Here is a 20,841-nt window from a genome sequence, read left to right as displayed (position 1 = left end):
CCCACTCCCCCGAGATATATTTTAATGTTTAGCAATAACCCTTATCCTGCGTTTGTAAACTAAGTTATGTGACCAGCTTGATGTTTCCATCACTTTATTGATAAAGCCATGTGATCACGATGATGCCGACAACAAAGCAATGGGATCTTAAAGCGGACCTTTACCCATATCTTTAAAATAACAACAAACACATCTTGAGAAAGGTTTAGTAATGACAATCTACAAACAGATACTTCTAGATAATTGTCGGCTTTTTATTCTCTGCATACCTTTTGTTTCTCTTTTCTTCCCCAGTCTTCTGGCAGTGCCCATGTTTACTAAGTGCAGATTACTAGCTCTCCTATTACTTCCTGGATTTCTGGCACATGTGAATAGGACATGTGACCATGCACATCATCCCAGGGGAGGAAAATGCCTTTTGCAGAGTGAACAACAGTTTTAAGGTCCCCACACACCGTACGATAATCGTACGATAATCGCGGGAAATCCCGCGATCGTTACTGCCCGTTCGGCATTGAGGTCATCGGAAGCCCGCCCCTCAGAGGGCGTGGCTTGCAATGATCGCAAGTACAATCTGCCTATGCAAGATAGTCAGATCGTACGTTTTTTTAAGTACCTTACAACCATCGCAAGACAAAAGTCTTGCAATGGTTGTAAGATGTGTGTGCCCAGCCTTAGATTCACAGATCAATACGGTCACTAGATGGATGGATGGAGGAATGGGTGGATAGGAATTTCCTATGCTGCTTGGCTCCATCTAGTGACCATAATGGGCTACAAATCTAAAAATTAGATGTTTGCAGAGCTGTTCACTCAAATGCAAATCTTTTATAAATACACCCCAATGTGTCTACCTTGACACATTCCATATAGATTGGATTAAGATGTCTGTGCTACCTTCATGGACATAACTGCTGGGGTATGTTCCTGACACATTAGAACTGAAGAGGAGGCTTGAATAAGATACAAAACGTCTTCAAGGTTACACTTAGTTGAATGTGACTAACTACCTATACAAGGGGGGGGGGGGCAACCTTGGCACTGCAGCTGTGCTGGAACTACAAGTCCCAAGAGGCATTGCAAAACTGACAGCAACAGGCATGATTTGCAGAGGCATCACGGGATGGAGTACCAAGGCTGCCTACCCCTAATCTATAACATGACTGGGAAATATAAGAACCTTCACAAACATATTGGTGAGAGTTGTATAATTGGACGACGGGTATTACCCGGACCAGTGCATGCCGTTGCGGTTCGTACCTGTGTACTGAATGCTGTGTAACTCTCTTACAGCTCGGAGCTACCAGTCCATTGTCGACATTAGCGACCAGAAGGCCCAACTGTCCGTGTTACACGATTACCTCAGCCACCGTAGTTACATCCAGGGCTACACTTTCTCTCAGGCCGATGTAGAGGTGTTCAGGCAGCTGGCAGGACCCCCTCCTGACCATTACTTCCACGTGGTTCGATGGTACAGGCACATAACGGCGATCTCATCTAATGCCACAGCACAGCGCGCCTCAAATAACGCACACTCATGTGAGTAATACGCGTGTTAGCATGCCTGTGTGAGTTACGTAGTTTGTATAGATGGGGACACGCTGCCTATTTATGATGCATTTTTGTAAATACAATATAATTATATATTGATGTTTCGTATCCACATGCATGGCATGGATATTCTCCTTTGGCTAGATTGGAACATATAAGGGATTGCATGCTATAGCTCAGCACCTGTCTTAGTTTTCAGTATTTCATTTAGAACTAGACATGCATGTGTATCACAATTTCTGAGTGCAAATCATTGAAAAAAAAAAGTCATCCACTCTACAATCAGTTCCTTTCCTCCCTTTAACCCAAGGCCCAATATATCCCATGAGCCAGCTCGCCAGTGCTCCCTACTCGCATTGGCTCCCGAGTTCCATAATAATTTGTCCAGGTTTTTCAGTCTTGTTTTCCCATTTAGTAATCCTGTCACTAACACCACTTCCCAGCTAAGGGTGACAGTGCCCTCCAACTGTACTATATCTGTTGGGATATAGGGTTGTCATTAGGGATGAACCAATACTGAGTATTTGGTGAGTATGAATACTCGCCAAATGCTCCTGATGCCTATCCAGATACTGGAACTTCCGGTATCATGAAGCCTGAAGTAATGACTCGCCCCCTGGCTTCCTGATTGCCCGGGAAGTTGGCTCCATGCTCCCTCGTCGATTCCGACAATCTATACAAAATGACTGCCGTGTGGGAGAGTCTGCTTTTGCTTCAAACACATGATCACACACACACTTCCCGTACCGGGCAGAAAACCTTATGGAGGGCATTCACTGTAGATAAAACCTAAGGAGTCTTCTAGAGATGCCATATTCTGTGCATAAAAAAAAAACAGTGACAGGAGCAAGAAGTGTTCCCAGAAATAAATAATGTGTTGGCATGGTTGCAAGGAAGAAGAATGCGAGTTTGTTTATTGGCAAGGCCCTTTTCTGTCCCAATATTACTGTGCCCTTGTGTACAAAGCCAGCTCCAAAAAGACTGGTGTGATGGGTTTGCTGTGGAGGAACTTGACCCTCCCGAACAGAGCCCCGACCTCGAACGCCTCCAGAAGAGAGCCCCCGACCTCGAATCCTCCTGAATACCTTTTGGGATGAATTAGAATGCCGATTTATGACCTTTTCATAAAACCACACGCTTGCCTGTTTGGGTTTATCAGATGTGCAGTCGGGTTGACTATTCGTAGTTAGGACTAGTGATGAGCCTGGGCTTTAAATTTGCCCAAGCCTACTTAAAGCTGCCACCCCCTCCTCCCGATCCAATCAATTTCGAAGAGGCGCATTGCCCGCCTCACAGCTATACGTCACAGAAGGGGCTGGAAATGGCCGCCGCCACCACTGATGGGATTGGAAGTGGAAAGTAGAGGTCACAGTTTTGTCCTTCTTGGGTGAACTAGGTTTACACCAAGCCCAGGTTCATCTCTAGTTAAGGGGAGAAATTTGAAGCAGTGTTAGGCACTGCCCTGTGTCTTTTATTTTTTTTTTTTTGGGAGGGGGGGGGGGGGGTACAGGAGCCAGGAAATTCAAACTGAGCATACAGTTAGATACACAGTTCTTACCTGATCTGATGGTGATCAGGCTCATTGGACATAGTTGCTCTTCTGTCTGGAGGCACCCTTAGGAATGTTACAAGTTTGACCCTAACTAAGAGGGTGCTATCACTTTATTTGGTTTTCAGTGTAAGTAATAGGATATAAGAGCTGTTTGATCTGCTTCTGTGTGTTCTGCATTAAAGCCGGCTGTATATATATATGATAACTTCTGTATAGATTTACCAAAATGTTTGGGCCTACCTCTACTCAACTGGCCGTCAAACAGTTAGGCCCCCAGATTATATAGGTGGAAATCTAAAAGGAGATTGTATGTTTTGATTGCAGCATTTGTCAATAATTTGTGTCTCTGTATAACGGTGTGTGTACCTTCAAATGACATTCTACTGGGGATTACCTAACGCTCTTCTCTCTCTCTCTCTCTCTCTCTCTCTCTCTCTCTGTACAGGCAAAGGGAGACGTACGCAGCCTCCGTGGTCACCTCCAGACACATCAGAACAACCCAAACTGCGCCTGTACAACAGTCTAACTCGGAACAAGGTGCAAAATGCAGAATGTGTGTTTTCTTGAAAATATTAAGCAGAAAGTGGGACCAAAATGCAATACAATATGTCTGCAAGTCAAAGATTTGGTGGTGTGACTCTTAACACTTATTTTTAGGCCACTCAGGGTATGTTTGGGAGTTGACTCACGATGCCATGAGGCCTGAATCTTATAATGCTGGTTTCTTCACTCCGGAATCATACACAGTGGTGTTTTTCTTGCTGTGTGGACAATATATGGCATCTCTGACTTAACCTGGGCATACACCTGGGCATGCTATATTTTTTGGGTGATCGAAAAAAAATAAATCTGACCTCACGTCTGGTTTTGCGCACATTGGAAATATTTACGACATTTGCCGAGCTCTGGAGAGGAGCACAGTCCTGAACCCCCCCACCACCCCATCATTGCTTAAGAGTTTAGATTGAGGAATCTCCTGCTGTCTTCAGCAGCTGCTGTCAGAATACCACATAGTGTATGGCCAGCTTTGCACTTTCAGTTCTCACTTCTATTTTAATTTTTTCTTAGGGAAGTGTTCAAGTAAACATTTTGTTTTTACTTTATAGGAAGTGTTTGTTCCACAAAATGGCAAAAAGGTCACATGGTATTGCTGCGGACCCACTGTATATGACGCCTCGCACATGGGACATGCAAGGTATGGTATGAATCCAGCAGGATTGCAATTCAAGTAATGAGGGGAATTTTTATCAAAACTGGAGCAGACAAAATCTGGAGCAGTTGCCCATGGCAACCAATCAGCTACTTTTGTTCAGTTAGGATTTGAAAATGAAAGAGTGAAGCTGATTGGTTGCCACGCACAGCTGCTCCCAGCTTTTGTCTGCTCCAGTTTTGATAAATCCCTCTCAAAGTTTAACTTAAATAGCTTCATAGCAGCAAAATAACATAACAGTTTGTATTCACGGACCAGCTGGAAAACTTAAACAGCGATTCTTCAGTATAATAGAAAATAACAGTCTCACCGACTTGAAGATTTCAGAGCTGCAATCGCAGTTAAACCGTCCCAGACTTTAGGGGTAACTTTCCCAGTCTACAGGTTTCCAGCAAGGATACTGACATGCAGGTTCACCACAGTACACAAATCCACAGACTCCTCCACCCTACTCCTCACCTGCTATCTATCATTTCCTGTCTTATAAACCCAATACTTCCAGCAAGTAAGTTAACCCTTTTTTGTCCTCGTTTTGGTCTCGCGTTTCCATTGGGATACAGCCAAGTAGCCCTCGGAAACGGGCGTTTGTCGCGCGGTCTTTTTACCGCGAATCGCGGTAAAAATGCGCGACAAACGCGCATGTTCAATACGTCTAGGTGTGAACCCAGCCTAACATTGACTAGTCGCTGACGGCCACAATTCCCACGTTCAGACCCAGATTTTCGTCTGACAGTCCAGTCTTTAAACACTTTAACAACAGCTGCTCTTGAACATTTAACGTATTCTGCTGTTTTGCTGATACTCGCTCCATGGCTCCGAGCGCCAACAATCATCCCACGTTCAAAGGCTGTTAAATCGCGTTGTTTCCCCGTATCTTCAGAAACAAATCCCTTCTACTGTCATGGTAACCAACCTGCTTCCCTATTTATAATGGTCTGGCCCTCTAGCAACTTCAGCGCCAAATTATAGCTAATTTGCCTACAAACGTCAGGTGGTCATAATTATCTGGCCACTCAGTGTATATAATATCTGCATCCTTTTTTAACAATCAAACATCAGTCAAGCAAGGAGAGTAAAGCAGTTTTATTATTTGTAGTTTCACTTTGTGTCAGTACCGGGCAAGGTTTGAAAGCTGCAATCTCCCAGCGCTCCAACCTATGTAGAGCCGGCTCACTTGTGGCAGCAAACTTTGAGTTGTTGGTCTGTAGGCTGTTTCTTGACCTCTGCTTTCTGAATTCACTGAATTACATTTCATAACCCTTGATTTTGGCTTCCTTTCAGGTCCTATATTTCTTTTGATATCCTGCGAAGAGTTTTAAAAGACTATTTTAAATATAATGTTTTTTACTGCATGAATATCACAGATATTGACGATAAGGTGAGCGATCTCCTGTATATATTTCATATCGATGGAGGTTTGTAATACCTGATGGTGGTTGTACAATTGTTTAGTGTATAATGAAGTGTTTATTAGTGCTGCAGCTAACGATTATTTATGTAAATGACATTTGTTCTCTGACTTTTCCTAAATCTGCAGATAATTAAACGAGCCAGACAGAACTATTTGTTCCAACAGTACGAAGAAAGCCGGCCTCAGCCGGATGCATTACTGAAGGATGTGAAGACTGCACTTGTGGTATGTGCGAAACGTTGTGCGGGTGGTGTTCCTGGTTTCAGGGGTATCATGCTGAACATGCATACCTTTTTCTTGAAGCAAATGTCACCGAATGTCACTTTATACTTCCGCTAGTGGGGTTATTGGTTTAAAGTGTATATCTGGGCAAAAAAAATACATGTACAGTACTTCTCTGCAGCACATTTATATTTCCTCATGTTTTATCCTTTTAGAAACACTGCATACCTGGTAATCCTGCCAGATACCTAGTAAGCTCCTAACTGACTCTTGTTGGCTGACAACGCTGCCTCTGCTGCACTGAAATCCCAAGCAGTGTTGTCAACTCTGGTTAAATTCTTCCTGCTGAACTACAGAACTCCTATCCCGGTCCCTATTTGTCCCTTTATTTCCTAGCAAAACAATGGTGCTGTCTTGATTTCAAAAGCCTGCCCACACACAAAGGGCAAAGGGCTGTTGGGAGATGTGTGCCAACGTCAAATGGGGACTGACCAATAAAACCCCGCTGATCCCTTTTCCCAGTAGCTGCCCCTACAAAGGTTTAGCACCTTGGGGAATAAAAGCTGCATGACATGCATTAGAGGAGCCAGAGGGAGGCTTGGTAGTAAATTTGCTTCATACCTATACAAATCCTTTCGATTACATTCTCAAAAGTGTGTTGATGTAATGCAGCAAACTTCCCCAAAAATCTGTGGGTCCCTAATATGAACATGCAAATAGCCCTCTACTACCAAACCTCCCCCTGCTCCTCTAATGCATGTCATGCAGCTTTTTTTACTCACTGTGACATCATCACCAGGGTTTTAAACTTTTGCCTGCAATGTAACTGCATTTCTATGGACTGCTTATCTCAGCAGCCTTTTAAACTAACTTCTCATGCTGGCAAGCATGGCCTTTCTCTTGTTTGGAGTACAAGTGGAAACATGAACAACAGTGATGTACATGTAATGGACAATTGCCCAGGCTCCTTGTGTTTGTCAATTGGAATAGGTTTTAATGGGCGGAACAGGCAGAGTACATAGACTTTGGCTCTGCCCACCAGCAACATAACATATATTAGGGGACAGAAAATATTGCTGCTTACATAGCATACCAGTGTCCGAGCAGGTGCAGGCAGGTTGGAGCTTATCCAGGCTGTCAATAAAAGACTGAATCCGAAGGACTGACCCCACAATGATGTCAGCATTTTCATAGTACTTTATTGTTCCAGATGTCCACACGGGAAGCCCCGCCTGGGACATTCACCTGTCTAACGCGTTACGCCCTAGAGATGAGCTTAGTTGTAGTGATAACATTTCTTTGTTGCACCTTTTGTGTCTCCCTAGCCATTTGTGCAAAAGCTAAGTGAGACGACCGACCCGGACAAGAAGCAGATGCTAGAAAAGATCCAAAATGCAGTGATAGCTGCCATACAACCCCTGGAAGAAGCGATCAATAAATCAGCTCCTGCTGAGGACATTCAGAGTTGTGCGCAGGTGGGTCTTGTCTTGTGACGTGTCCATCTGAGTGGACACATCTGCTCCATACATGTTACTGCTCAGAATGTTTTTGTTTTGTTCCTAGACATCTCATTCCTATCACTAGGTGCTGCTTTCAGGTGCATTATGTGTTTATAATAATGACGGGCTATACTCAGTACTTGGACATACACTATATGGCCAGAGGTATGTGGATACCTGACCATCACACCAAAACTTTGTGGGCAAATGCATGTAATGCAAAGACATTTTAGACAATCATGTGTTTCCACTTACCCCATAGTTCTCTTTTAAATTCACAAATGCTCTTTTGACTAAATGGCCACAAATTCCCACAGACACACTCCTAAATCTTGTGGAAAGCCTTCCCAGAGGAGTGGAGTCTGTTTTTAGCCTCCAGAGGGGGCCAACACTATATTAATGTTTTGGAATGGCTCCAAAATAGCACTTCCCAAACTACTCCCCCAGGTGAGCTGAGACCTCACCCCAATCTAATCAATTGCATACACATTTACAACACAGGTTGTGGTGGGGTTTTTAGAGAGGACTCGGATAGTTAGAAAATCGTAGAAATGTATTGAATTCGCAAAATGTTTTGGAATGGGATGTCCCAACAAGCTCATATAGGTGTGATAGTCAGGTGTGCACAAACCTTTGGTCATATAGAGTATGTTCTAGTACAAAGGACTGATGCTATTGGAAGTGTATTTCCTGGCACTAAATACAATATGACTCATTTTTGTAACATTTACCTAAAAGTAATTTTGGATGTGACCATTATGTTTTCCTCCATTCAGAACCAGAATTGTTTATCATCAAGATTCAGACCCAGAGTGAACAGGTTTCTTTTTGTCTGATTCTAGAGCAGTTTACTGCTGGCTTTTAATCCTTTTGCTGGCAACAACTGATGCCGTACGTTACAGGCAGCAGGCCCCTCTAAACAGGCGGGAGTCAGTTTAGCTGTGTAATGCCGACGATCGGCTTTACATTGGAAGCGATTTGTGTGGCTGAGCTGCCATCAGATCACTTCTAGGGACTATTGCGTTTGAATAGCTTCTTTGCAGTGAAAAGGTGACACTCGGGGTCTAATAGACCCCTAATGTCATCTTAAAGAGAACTTGTCACCACTAATATAGTATCACATGGCGACTTATGAGCCCCCCTATGTGACATCAATAAAGTTAAAAGAAAAAACGTTAAAAAAAAATAAATAAGTAGAATGTAATAATACAAAAAGATTTAAAGTTGCCCGTTCCCGGGAACGTATGCAGAGTAACGTAAACACGTGTCGGGTGCGCCTACGTACAATTAGAGCTGCAGCTAACGATTATTTTCAAAATCGATTAGTTAGCCGATTATTAAGTTCGATTAATCGGTTAATCGGATAAACAATTAAAAAAATGGCTCCACTGATGGGACTACTAGTTTGTATTGAGATTGCACTCCATCACTGGAGTAAGCTTGGAGCGGTGGAATTAAAAAAAAAAGAAGAAAAAAAAAGTGTGGTGTGCAATATAGTGAAATGGAAAGTGTAAAATTATACAGCAATCAATGCAGAATGGCACTGGCTATAGAGGACTACAAATCCCAGCAATAGTACAATATACAGCGCAATGCAGAATATCACCAGCTATAGAGGAGCACAATAAATCCCAGCAATAGAACATTATAGCTGGCGGTATTCTGCATTGCGATGTATAATGTACTATTGCTGGGTTTTGTAGTCCTCTATAGCTAGTGGTATTCGGCATTGCACCACTGTATAATGTATTATTGTTGGGATTTGTTGTGCTCCTCTATAGCTGGTGGAATTCCGCATGGCGCTGTATAATGTATTATTGCTGGGATTTGTACTCCTATATACAGCGCAGTGCAGAATATCACCAACTATAAAGGAGTACAACAAATCTCAGCAATACATTATACATGCAGTGTACAATGTATTGCTGGGATTTGTATTCCTCTATAGCTGATGGTACAATGCTCTACGTAATATACAGCACAACGTACCATCAGCTATAGAGGAATACAAATCCCAGCAATACATGATAGAGCACCATGTGTGGGAGTGTGCAGGCTTACCTGAGCAGTCTTCCAGCAACTTTCTTCTGAGATCGGGCCTGTCTATTGGCGGCTGTCATCCCCCCACACCTGCTCCTCCTTACTACATCTCCCTGCGTCCCTGTGCCGATCGTGGAGTGTGAGGCGGGAAGGAGGTGCGGCGTGTAGAACGTGGATGCGGGCTGGCGGGTCTGGCAGCGGTGAGCTTGAGTTGGGGAGGAGGTGCGGCACGCAGCGTGTGTGGCCAACTGATCGGAAGCCGATTAATCGATTATTGAAAAAGTTGACAACTTTTTCAATAATCGATTATAATCGATTATGTCGATTAGTTGTTGCAGCCCTACGTACAATCACATGATAGATATCGTTGCATGCACCAGAATGAGAGCAATGACTTTAGGGCCAATATTCACTATTATCTCTAAACTGATGAGCTGCACAGGCTTTTAAGGCGTCGCCTATGGACAATTTGGGGTTCCGTATGTTGTCGCTGTTTCATGGGCATGTGATTGTGGAGGGTGATGAGCAACCCTTACCAGTCTCCAGTGAGTGATAGCATATATTTTGCCTGTAGGACCCTTTTTGATGACTTTTGTCCTTTCCTCATTTCCTTTCCTGCATAATCTAGACTTTACTGAAGGAATCGTCCGATCTGCTTTCTGATTGGCTGGATACCCAGAAAGGAGCACAAGTGACGGACAATTCCATTTTCTCTCAGCTGCCCAATTTCTGGGAAGGAGAGTACCACAAAGACATGGACGCTCTGAATGTGAGTAAAAGTTTCTAATGTGCAGCTGAGGCGGTCTGATTTAAAGAAAAATCTGTTGCTTCCCCTTCATGGCCAATGTACAGGTTATTTTAGGTACAAGCAATTCTTAAGTGTTTTACCTCTCATAGGATGGCCATATACCCCTGGCTATATCTGTGTCCCCCCATCCCCCCTCCCCCATTGAGCAGTAGGAAAAAAAAATACACAAGTCCCGAGTCTGATAAAGATGTTGTATAATGCTTTTAATGGGTTTTACATTTAAGTGAAAACTGGAATATAAAGCTGTCACTGGTGGCTTTCATGGTAAGGGGTTTGTTTTCTTTTTTCAACAGGTTCTACCTCCAGATGTTCTAACACGGGTTAGTGAATATGTGCCAGAAATTGTGGAATTTGTGCAGAAGATTGTAGACAATGGTTATGGGTAAGCTTCCTCTCTACTCCCACCACCATTCTTGTCTGCTCCTTTCTCCTCTTGTCTCTTTTTCTCTCTTTCTCTCCTATTTATCTCTTGCTCACTTGCGCGCTCTCTCGCTCGCGCGCGCATGCTCACCTCTCTCTCTCTCCCCGTTTTCCTCTCTTTTTCTCTCTCTCTCCTGTATCTCTCCTCTCTCTCCTGTATCTCTCTCTCTCTCCTGTATCTCTCTCTCTCTCTCTCTCCTGTATCTCTCTCTCTCCTGTATCTCCTGTATCTCTCTCTCTCTCTCCTGTATCTCTGTCTCTCCTGTATCTCTCCCTTCTCTTACTATCGCTCTCTTTTCTCTCCCCTCTCTTGCCTTTTCCCCTCTCTTGCCTTTTCCCCTCTCTTGCCTTTTCCCCTCTCTTGCCTTTTCCCCTCTCTTGCGTTTTCCCCTCTCTTCCTCCTTTCTCTCGCTCCCTGTTTTCCTCTCTCTGTCTTCTCTCTCCCCTTCTCTAGTTCTCTCTTACGCTCTCCCCTCTTCCTCCCTCTCTTTTCCTCCCTCTCTCTGTCTGTCCTTGTTTCCTCTCCATCTTCCCCTCTCTTTTAGTTCTTGCACTCTCTCTCTCGCACTTATGGTAATAAATCTTGTTCTCTTGCAGCTATGAGTCCAATGGTTCTGTCTACTTCAACACAGCCAAGTTTCACACAAGTGATAAACATTACTACGCCAAATTGGTGCCAGAGGCCGTCGGTGATCAAAAAGCTCTTCAGGAGGGAGAAGGTAAGTGAATATTGTGGGTCTAAATAAAAACAAGCCTGTGGACTGTATCTGACTGTTTGATACTGACCAAGTGCGTTCTTTCTCGTATATAAAGGTGATCTCAGCATTTCCGCTGACCGGTTAAATGAGAAGCAGTCACCCAATGACTTTGCTCTGTGGAAGGCCTCTAAACCCGGGGAGCCATCATGGGATTCTCCATGGGGAAAGGTAAGGTTAAAGAAAAAAATCTGTTAACTGATATTTAGGAATAGCGGTATTCATACATGAGGCATACTCACACTTTTTACTAAATTATAACATAGCTGCTCCATGTTTTTCATGTGACTGTTTGAAGAGAATCATTTAGCAATGAGCTTTTCTAAGAATGCTGGTCTCTGCTCTAAGATTGTTATAACCGTGCAGCCCTATGCATCCAAACCCTCTTGTGGGGAACCCAGGACCATAACAAATTCATTCAGAATGGAGACAAAATAAAAAAAGCCCAACCCCACCACCCCCGCTGTCTGCCTGTGAATAAACACATGTGGGCATGCATGTGTACTTAAGCGACGATTGAGCCACACGTATTGGGTATAACCGCAAACATGACAAATGTGGGTCCTGAGAATACACAGTGAGATCCACCGCTTTAAAGGATAACTGACTGACATTTTTCCAAACTTAAAGAGAGTCCTTAGGAAAAAAAAAACAACTTACTGCAGATTTAGGAACCTAGAGGATCCTTCACATGCCCACTGCAGCTTCCAAAATCCTGCCATTAAAGCTGTGTTTGGGGCCATTTTGACAGGTTCCACAGTTTTACCGCCTTTATTTATAGTTATATTAGCTGGTGAGGTAGCCCATCGTAGTGATAATAGGAATCTGTGGTGGGTGGGAGGTATCGGCAAGCTCTGACACCACTTGGAAGGCCTGTGATTCAGCCATTACAACAGGTAGAGGCAGCTTTAGTTATGTGCCGGTACCTCTAGGTTCTGGGACTTTATACATGCAGCAATTTATTTTTATTTTAATGATGGACTCTTTTTAAGAATTGCAGATAGAATGTTATACATGGAAGCAATTTTATATTAAATACAAAAAATGGACTATTGTTATTTACTATTCATCTACCTCTCTACTCTCTAAGTATTGTTTACAGTTGAATAATAACCTGTGTAATATGTAGCATAACATTTCATTTTTTAAATTGTAGATTATTACATTAGTATTTTAAATGTAATGTAAATGTGCATCTGTGTACACAAGGTTCACGCACTTCTTGTTTTGTAAGGGTCGTCCTGGGTGGCACATTGAGTGTTCAGCAATGGCAGGCTCCATCTTGGGAGAATCGATGGACATCCATGGAGGAGGGTTTGATCTGCGCTTCCCCCATCATGACAATGAGTTGGCTCAGTCAGAGGTATGAGATGATAAAGACCGTATCACTAACATTGCATGCTGAGTTTATTCTTCACATCCCCTGCTTTGTTTAAAGTAGCCTCTTGTTGTAGGCGTACTTCGACAATGACTATTGGGTGCGCTACTTCCTCCATACCGGTCACCTGACCATCGCAGGCTGCAAAATGTCCAAATCTCTGAAGAACTTCATCACTATTAAAGATGCACTACAGAGAAATACAGGTACAGATACAGTCATTCCAAAAGAGTTGTAGTCAGGTTTATTCATAGGAGCGGAATGTGTAAATACTTCTTGCCTTCTCTCTCTTCTGGTTGAAATCTGTCACAAGTAATGTCCTTATCTAAAGCTTTACTCTTTATTGGGCGTATTTAGTAAAGAAGTGAAAACTGCACCAAAGGAGAACCCGATAAGATATTAGTATTCTACATCCAGATCAATAATAGTGTATGGGAAAGGTTATGGTTATATGGATTTTGTTTCTGTCAAAACTGCTTCTCTCCACATACCGTGTTTCCCCGAAAATAAGACACTGTCTTATATTTTTTTGGCTCAAAAAAACACACTAGGTCTTATTTTTGGGGTAGGTCTTCTTTTTTTTTTTTAATGTATAACAATCCAAAGTTAATGCAAATCCAAATTAAATAATCCAAAATGCCAAAGTTAAGAATGGGGTGATCAGGGCAATCAGGGGTGCCTTACCTTTCCAAGAGCAATTTGGTAACCAGAATGAGCGAAGCGCGCTTTCACTATCGATTCCTCACAGGCGGAGTGCATTTGGTATCACTCCGCCTGTGACAGGAGCCGTCGCTGTAGAGGAAACATCGGCTTATGCGGCTCTGCTCCCTGCGCTACCGCCTTGCTTCCTCTAGCGCTGGCACCGCTGATTCTCTCCCGCTCTTCAAGTTCCCCCTTATGCCACCACGGCCCTGGGAATGGTCACAACTAGGTCTTATTTTCGGGGTAGGTCTTATATTTTAGAAATTCCCAAAAATGGTACTAGGTCTTAATTTCAGGGTAGGTCTTATTTTCGGGGAAACAAGGTACAAATCTATGGTATGGCAATAGCAGCTCAAAGCAGGCCACCTGCACCTGTCAATGAATTGTAAATGACCTCAAACTAATATCAGATGTAAGTGCCCCTAAAAGCAAGCTGCATTTGCCCTGTGACACAAACCCAAGGCCTGTTGACATAGGCCTTATTTCTGGTTGTTCGTTATGGACTACTGCAGTTTGCAGATACCCACTGTTCTTCTGTCTGCTTGTGTGTGTCTCTGAAGATCTCCCTGAAAATGTTAATGGGTATTATCTTGACCAGCACACAGTATTCAGTGGTCCACTTTTCAGTAAATCCAAACTCCAACGTCATTAGTTTACATTAGAGTGCACACCATCATCTTGCAAATGCACTTTTCATCCTATGGGTGCAGCCTAAATTAAGGCCTGGATGATGCTGTAATCTGGCTGTCAGGGACACACCTTCTGTGCTGCCAACTTCACTAGAGGGGACTGTTACATGTGGAGGCCTGCAGCCTTCCCAGTGACACCCACCCATTGTGAATGACACCTGTACCTAAGCAGCACACAGACAGTGCTAGGGTGGTGATGTGAGCGCTGCTAGAACACATGTGGATGTACTATTGTAAATTGTACTGTAAAACAGTCGTTTTGAGCAGTAAATTGAACTGTAGTCTTTTTGTGTAGGCAGCTCACAGCATAATTACTTTGCTTGAGACAGCCCTCAATATGATTGCTTGCTGAGTGCTTTTCGGAGTTGTAGTTGCATCACCAGGAAATGCATCTTCAGAAGTGAGGGATATGAAATATACATAGTTATGATGTCACTCGACCTAAAAGGTGCTACATCTTCAAGAAGGAATAAAGTGTTTGATTCTTCTTTCAATACTGACTAAACAGATCAAACATTAGGGAGGGCTGCATTGATTGTCTGTCTGAAGTTGAACACTAAATTGTAGTGGTGTCCTCAGGGCTGTTTGAAATGAAGCCCTTATCCGGAATCGGCAATGCTGACAAAAACTGAAATATTTTAAAAGAACAGAGCCTAACAATGCAAACCATGTCCTTCCACAGCCCGACAGTTGCGTCTGGCGTTCCTTATGCACTCCTGGAAGGACACATTGGATTATTCGACTAACACTATGGAGTCTGCCGTCCAGTATGAAAAATTCTTGAATGTAAGTGGAATGTCTCACTCTGAGAAAAGTACAGAGTTGGTCCCCGGCACCCTTTCAAGCTAGCCAGCAAAATAATTAACCTGTTTGAACTACCCAGGGTAAAACAGAGGTTATAGTTGCATACATTTGCAGATACATGTGGAAGGCACACTGCCGTGTCAAGGCAACTTTGCTAAGTGTGGTACCTAACTCTACTTTATCTGAGTCCCCATCTATGGGACGTACAGTATATAGCAATGCACAAACAGAGAGCAGGATCACCTGGAGGCTACCTTATCTTCCTTAAAGGTACAGCCACACACCAGAAACCCCGACATCGCCTTTTGCAAGGCAGCTGAAAAGTTTCAGTGTGTGTCTGCACTAAATCCAGAAATGCAAATATGGCAGCCTCTCTTATCTGTTATCTAAATAGCAAAAAGGGAAAGGTGCACATGACAGACAATCAAGAAACACACAGTACAAGGGTGGTCCTCAGCACACTTTCAAGCTAGCCAGCAAAAAACAAAAACAAACACGTATAACTACTCCGAGAATAGTTATTGGCCTCCATGGTCGGTGCAGAGATTTTCCTTTGCGATGGCGTTGGTGTTGTTTCCAATCAGATTCAAGTTGTCATTTTTCTATTGCAACTTAAAGTGACACTAAACTCTGGAGTTAAATCTTATAAATGCATTCAATCACCTCAACTATTAACAAAAATGTATCTTATTTGTGTATCACTTGGCTGTAGATCCTCCAATCATCTCTGAATTGGTGCCGACACTGTCCTTCCTTCTGGAGGGGGGTTACTTTTGTTCCCCATGGCCCCTGTGTGTGTTGTAAAGTAGTCACCGCTCCAAGCTCACTCCTGTGATGGACTACAATCTCATGTTTAGTTTTCTAATTTGTATTGAGATTGTAGTCCATCCCGGGAGCGAGCTTGGAGCGGTGACTACTTTACAACACACACAGGGGCCATGGGGAACAAAAGTAGCCACCTTCCAGAGAGAAGGACAGTGTCGGCACCAATTCAGAGATGATTTGAGGATCACCAGCCGAGTGATACACAAATAAGATATATTTTTGTTAATAGTTGAGGTGATTTGAATGCATTTCTAAGGTTTATCTCCTGAGTTGAGTGTCACTTTAATGATGCAAGCGTTTGTTGTACCAGCCTTCTACACAAATGTTCATAATATATTAATATGTGACCATCTCTCTAAACATATCTATTCTTTCAGGAATTCTTTTTAAATGTGAAGGATATTTTAAGGGCCCCAACAGATATTACAGGACAGTTCGTGAGGTGGCAGGATCAGGAAATTGAGCTGAACAACAGGTGTGTATCTGTCATCTAGCAAAATATAAAACTATTTATTGGTTATTGCAGATGACAAAACTGTCGTCCGCTGAGTGGCATAGTTTCCTGATGGTGGTCACATGATCTGGAACTACTCTTATTTGTTCCCAATGGTTAAAGGTGACTTGATCTGTTGGTGGCAGCTGGGATTGAGAGTCACCAGCCGTGCGATGCATCATCATGGCTCTCAAAAGGGAGGATGTTTATTAACATATCCCCAGTATAAGGTATTGTGCTGGGGAATGTCAAATGTAATCTAAACCTAAGAACAAAAGTGTAACATATTGCAGCTCACCAGTTCATAGATGTGGTGGCTGCATTTGATTTCTTTTTCAGGCTAAGTATATTTTTAGCAAGTACAGAAAATACCAGTTGACCCTGTAAAATATGCAGTTCCTTTTAGTTCCTCTGATCTAAACTCAAATCAACATCCTCTTCCTTCTGTAAATTACTAATGCCTTCACTCCCAATGGAATGGAAATGAACAGAGAAAAACATGTTTGAAGTTTAGCCTGGGTGACCGCCATTGCCCCTTCCATAGACGAAAGTGGGAAGGGGGTAATAAATATGTTTTTGATTCTGTCTATGTTTTATATGAGAGAGTTATCTCATCACTTCTTGCTTTTTCTGACACCTGTCGCCTGGACTGGACAGGAGAGTAAATCTCCTCAGCGAGAATACAGACTGCAATCAAAAACCTGATAGAGGTTCTTACCCTCTTTGTACAAAGCTAAAAAGGACAGAGTTGGCTGAAGTTTAATCTGATCATAGTTTGCCTTCCCTGGTTACCCCCACCCCTCATCAACATACTATTGACATTCTTAAATAAAAGCTTCCCCTTATTATAGTCCTAGTGATTTCTATGTTTCTCTGTGCAATGTAGGCAGATCATGGCTGGTAGAAGGGACTGGCAGGGTGCTGTACATAGCTTCCCGAAAACATCACAGCATCCTGCCTTAGCACTCAGTTGTGGGTTTGTTTTTCGGAGGAGTTCTGCAAATAATAAAATGACTTGATGGGTGAGTATCAGTCCAGCAGGCTGCATTTGCATGCAGACTACCCTACTTAACACCCACATGTGATGTTGAGCCTCCATGATTGAAAGGTCTTAAATCCTAGTTAACACCCACATGTGATGCTGAGCCTCCATGATTGAAAGGTCTAAAAGCCAATGAATGAAAGGGGTGGGCCAATGACAGCAAGGCTGGGGAGGAAGGTGCCAGAAGATGCTGGACGTCCTCCAGTTAGGAAATGAGGCGGGCTCTGTCTGACTTGCAGCAGCTTCTTATGCACATTTTCAGCCGCTCACTGTGTGAAGTCATATCAGAGTAAGCAATTTCAGTCCAGTAGAGCAAGACGGTACATCTGTGCAAGAATAGCGTACAGTCTTTAAATAATTTTTGCTGAATTATTGTTGTCACCGAAGTCTAAACATGGTAAAGATCAAGTGGAGACATGTTTTAAAGAAGCTTTTAAATAGAAAACATTTAGAAACTGTAATTTTTCTTTAAACATCCAGATCTTAATTTTAACTTCTTCCAGACTAACCTGTCTGTAACTATGACCTCTCTTCTCTCTCATCACAGCTTCTATGCCAAGAAGGCGTCCATTCACGCAGCGCTGTGCGACAACATTGACACACGAACTGTCATGGAAGAAATGCGATCGCTGGTCAGTCAGTGCAACTCGTACATTGCGTCCAAGAAAGCCACTAAACAACTGCCCAACAGGATGTTACTGGAGAGCATCAGCACCTACCTGACCAGTATGCTCAAGGCAAGTCATCCCATATTCACATGTTTGCACCTTATTTATTGAAGTGTGTGGAAGTGAATTGTTTTATTTATTTATTTATTTTCTCCTATTACACTTGTAACCAAGGGTTAAAATTAGGGATGCAGCGATATCAATACCGAGTATTTGGGCGAGTATTCGTACTCCCCTCAAATGCTCTGATACTTATCCAAATACCAGAACTTCCGGTCAGCGGGAGATTTCCTGTGACTGCCAGTGCCCCGAGGGAACATGGAGCTGGCTTCACAGCCAATCAGTGAGCTGGGCTGCAGGTAATGACCCACGGCCCGGCTTCCTGATTTGCTTCACGGCCAATCAGTGAGCTGGGCTGCAGGTAATGACCCACGGCCCGGCTTCCTGATTTGCTTCACGGCCAATCAGTGAGCTGGGCTGCAGGTAATGACCCACGGCCCGGCTTCCTGATTTGCTTCACGGCCAATCAGCATCGAGCCGGCCAAACAGCACGTAGGCAACTTCCTGGCCAATCAGGAACCCAGGCAGCGGGTAATGGCCTGCCTCCTGGCTTCCTGATGAGCCGGCTTCCCGGCCAATCAGCATGGCCGGGAAGACGGCTCCTTGCTACCAGAAGTACCAATATATCGCTGAGTACCAAAAGATAAATATCAGTACTCGATACTGAAAAAACAGTATGGGTGCATCCCTAGTTAAAATATATTGAGAGGGAGGAAGAAGGAGGTAGGCCACAGCAGCCATTTTCCTCTACCTGTTCACTTGCTAAGCTATTCGAGGGGTTCCAAAAACACCTTACAAACCTGCCTTCGCTTTATTTTTTACCCAACTGTGTTCTGTACACACAACAGGAGAGTGAGGGGAAATTCCCTTTTAGACCCTAGTCACAGGTACAAGTGTCCTGATTGGATGATTTCTCTTCTATTACTGTTTTAGTGATAATGGTCATTAGAGCAAATAGAGCCGGTGAATCTCTTCAGCAGAGTCCCAAAATAAGCAAAGCTGAATGCACATTTGAAAGAGTCTGTGATGACGGGCTTTTATTTGCTTCAAGCAGGTTTTTACATTTCCGTGCACCTGTCAAAAAAAATTCTGAATGGGCTCAGAAGTCTCAGACTAATGTCATTGATGCAAGGCTGAAGCCCTTTGACACAGGCTCTTAAAGTGTGTGTATTAGTCAATTCTTGTATCAATAGTAAGTCTTGTACGTGTGCTATACAGGTGAAACTCGAATAATTAGAATATCGTGCAAAGTTCATTTATTTCACTAATGCAACTTAAAAGGTGAAACTAATATATGAGATAGACTCATTACATGCAAAGCAAGATAATTCAAGCCGTGATTTGTCATAATTGTGATGATTATGGCTTACAGCTCATGAAAACCCCAAGAACCCCAAATCCACAACCTCAAAAAAGTAGATTATTATATGCAATCAATAAAACAAGGATTGTACATAGAACAATATCGGACCTCTGAAAAGTACAAGCATGCATATGTACTCAGTACTTGGTTTGGGCCCCTTTTGCAGCACTTACTGCAATTACTTTTGCACGATATTCTAATTATTCGAGTTTCACCTGTATATTTTTTTCTCATTAATTAATTTTAGCAGCAAATACCTGGTGATCATGCCAGTCCCCTTCCTGAACCATTCTGACCATGCTAAGCACTGAAGTAGATCCATGTTGGCATGGTCAGTTTGCATCCCGCAGCTACTGGATGCTGGACTGGCCAACAGCATGCCTGTGGCTCCATGGTCAATCTTGCTGACATGCCCCCCCCCACCACCACACCCTCCTCAGCTTCATTGATAGCAGCTCCTACCTGCAACTTTGCTGTCTAAAATCCAGGAAATGCATTTTCCCTCTGCCACATGTTTTGCTGCCAGCCCTCAGGCAATGCAGACATACCCCCGCAATCCACAAGAGGGATGGTCCGGGAGGCTGCGCAGTCACATGACTGCAAAATAAAACTAATAAAAGGTAGCAAAATTATTTTTTTTATAGCTGATCTTTACTGGACAATTATAAAGGTTATTAGACTGTGACTCAGCATTTTGCTTTATATATCTTCGCATACTGTATACATTACCCACAGTGCTATGCTTTATAAATGTGCGGTGTGTGATTTGATTTTGTTAACTCAGCGTTACTGCTGCTTTATAACTGGTTCCCTTAATAAATTGCTGTATTCATTATGTATGTCTGGTTTCTTCTAAAATATATGATTGTTTTCTAGGTATTTGGAGCAATAGAAGGAGAAGAGCCTATTGGATTCCCTGTAGGAGGAACTGGACAGAACATTAATGTAAGTAACTGTCCTGTTCTGGTAGTTATTGCAGGATGCCTGTCATGGCTGGATATCTAATTCACCTTTTTATTCTTCTTTCATGTAATCAGATGAGTCCCTATAGTCTAAATTACGAAGTACTTGCTTTCGGTCCCTAGAGACTTGTTAACATCGTAGTTCAGATGCTTTTAAACTACTACAGATTTGGGATAGATTTATCTAGACATATACGCAATTAGAGGCAGTGTAGAAGTAATTGGGCTATTATATACCTTTTCTATTTCCTGAGAGCAGGGGTAGGCAACATCGGCACTCGGCTGTGGTGACAATACAAATCCCATCATGCCTTTGTCTCTGGGAGTCAATATTGTGGCTATCAGTCTACAGATGCCTCTCTCTCTCTCTCTCTCTCTCTCTCTCTC

The 20,841-nt window shown here is 43.0% G+C and overlaps 1 protein-coding gene across 1 annotated transcript in view; it reads left to right on the top strand.

Moving 5' to 3' along the window:
- The window catches only part of CARS (cysteinyl-tRNA synthetase), a 44,355-nt gene that overhangs the window by 7,109 nt on the left and 16,405 nt on the right, over positions 1 to 20,841 (top strand). Inside the window, exons 2-17 of the mRNA XM_018555439.1 lie at positions 1,294 to 1,539; positions 3,549 to 3,640; positions 4,210 to 4,298; positions 5,595 to 5,691; positions 5,851 to 5,949; positions 7,272 to 7,421; positions 10,114 to 10,254; positions 10,587 to 10,675; positions 11,311 to 11,432; positions 11,527 to 11,639; positions 12,703 to 12,831; positions 12,923 to 13,052; positions 14,920 to 15,023; positions 16,244 to 16,341; positions 17,949 to 18,138; positions 20,369 to 20,437. Of these exons, the coding sequence (XP_018410941.1) occupies positions 1,294 to 1,539; positions 3,549 to 3,640; positions 4,210 to 4,298; positions 5,595 to 5,691; positions 5,851 to 5,949; positions 7,272 to 7,421; positions 10,114 to 10,254; positions 10,587 to 10,675; positions 11,311 to 11,432; positions 11,527 to 11,639; positions 12,703 to 12,831; positions 12,923 to 13,052; positions 14,920 to 15,023; positions 16,244 to 16,341; positions 17,949 to 18,138; positions 20,369 to 20,437 (1,958 nt within the window). The remainder of the gene's footprint in view (positions 1 to 1,293; positions 1,540 to 3,548; positions 3,641 to 4,209; positions 4,299 to 5,594; positions 5,692 to 5,850; positions 5,950 to 7,271; positions 7,422 to 10,113; positions 10,255 to 10,586; positions 10,676 to 11,310; positions 11,433 to 11,526; positions 11,640 to 12,702; positions 12,832 to 12,922; positions 13,053 to 14,919; positions 15,024 to 16,243; positions 16,342 to 17,948; positions 18,139 to 20,368; positions 20,438 to 20,841) is intronic.

The sequence above is a fragment of the Nanorana parkeri genome, unplaced genomic scaffold (assembly GCF_000935625.1).
Source record: "Nanorana parkeri isolate BGI_ZX_2015 unplaced genomic scaffold, ASM93562v1 scaffold10, whole genome shotgun sequence".
Classification (NCBI taxonomy): domain Eukaryota; kingdom Metazoa; phylum Chordata; class Amphibia; order Anura; family Dicroglossidae; genus Nanorana; species Nanorana parkeri.
Note: the sequence above shows the minus strand (reverse complement) of the source record. Positions and strands in the feature narration are given on the sequence as shown.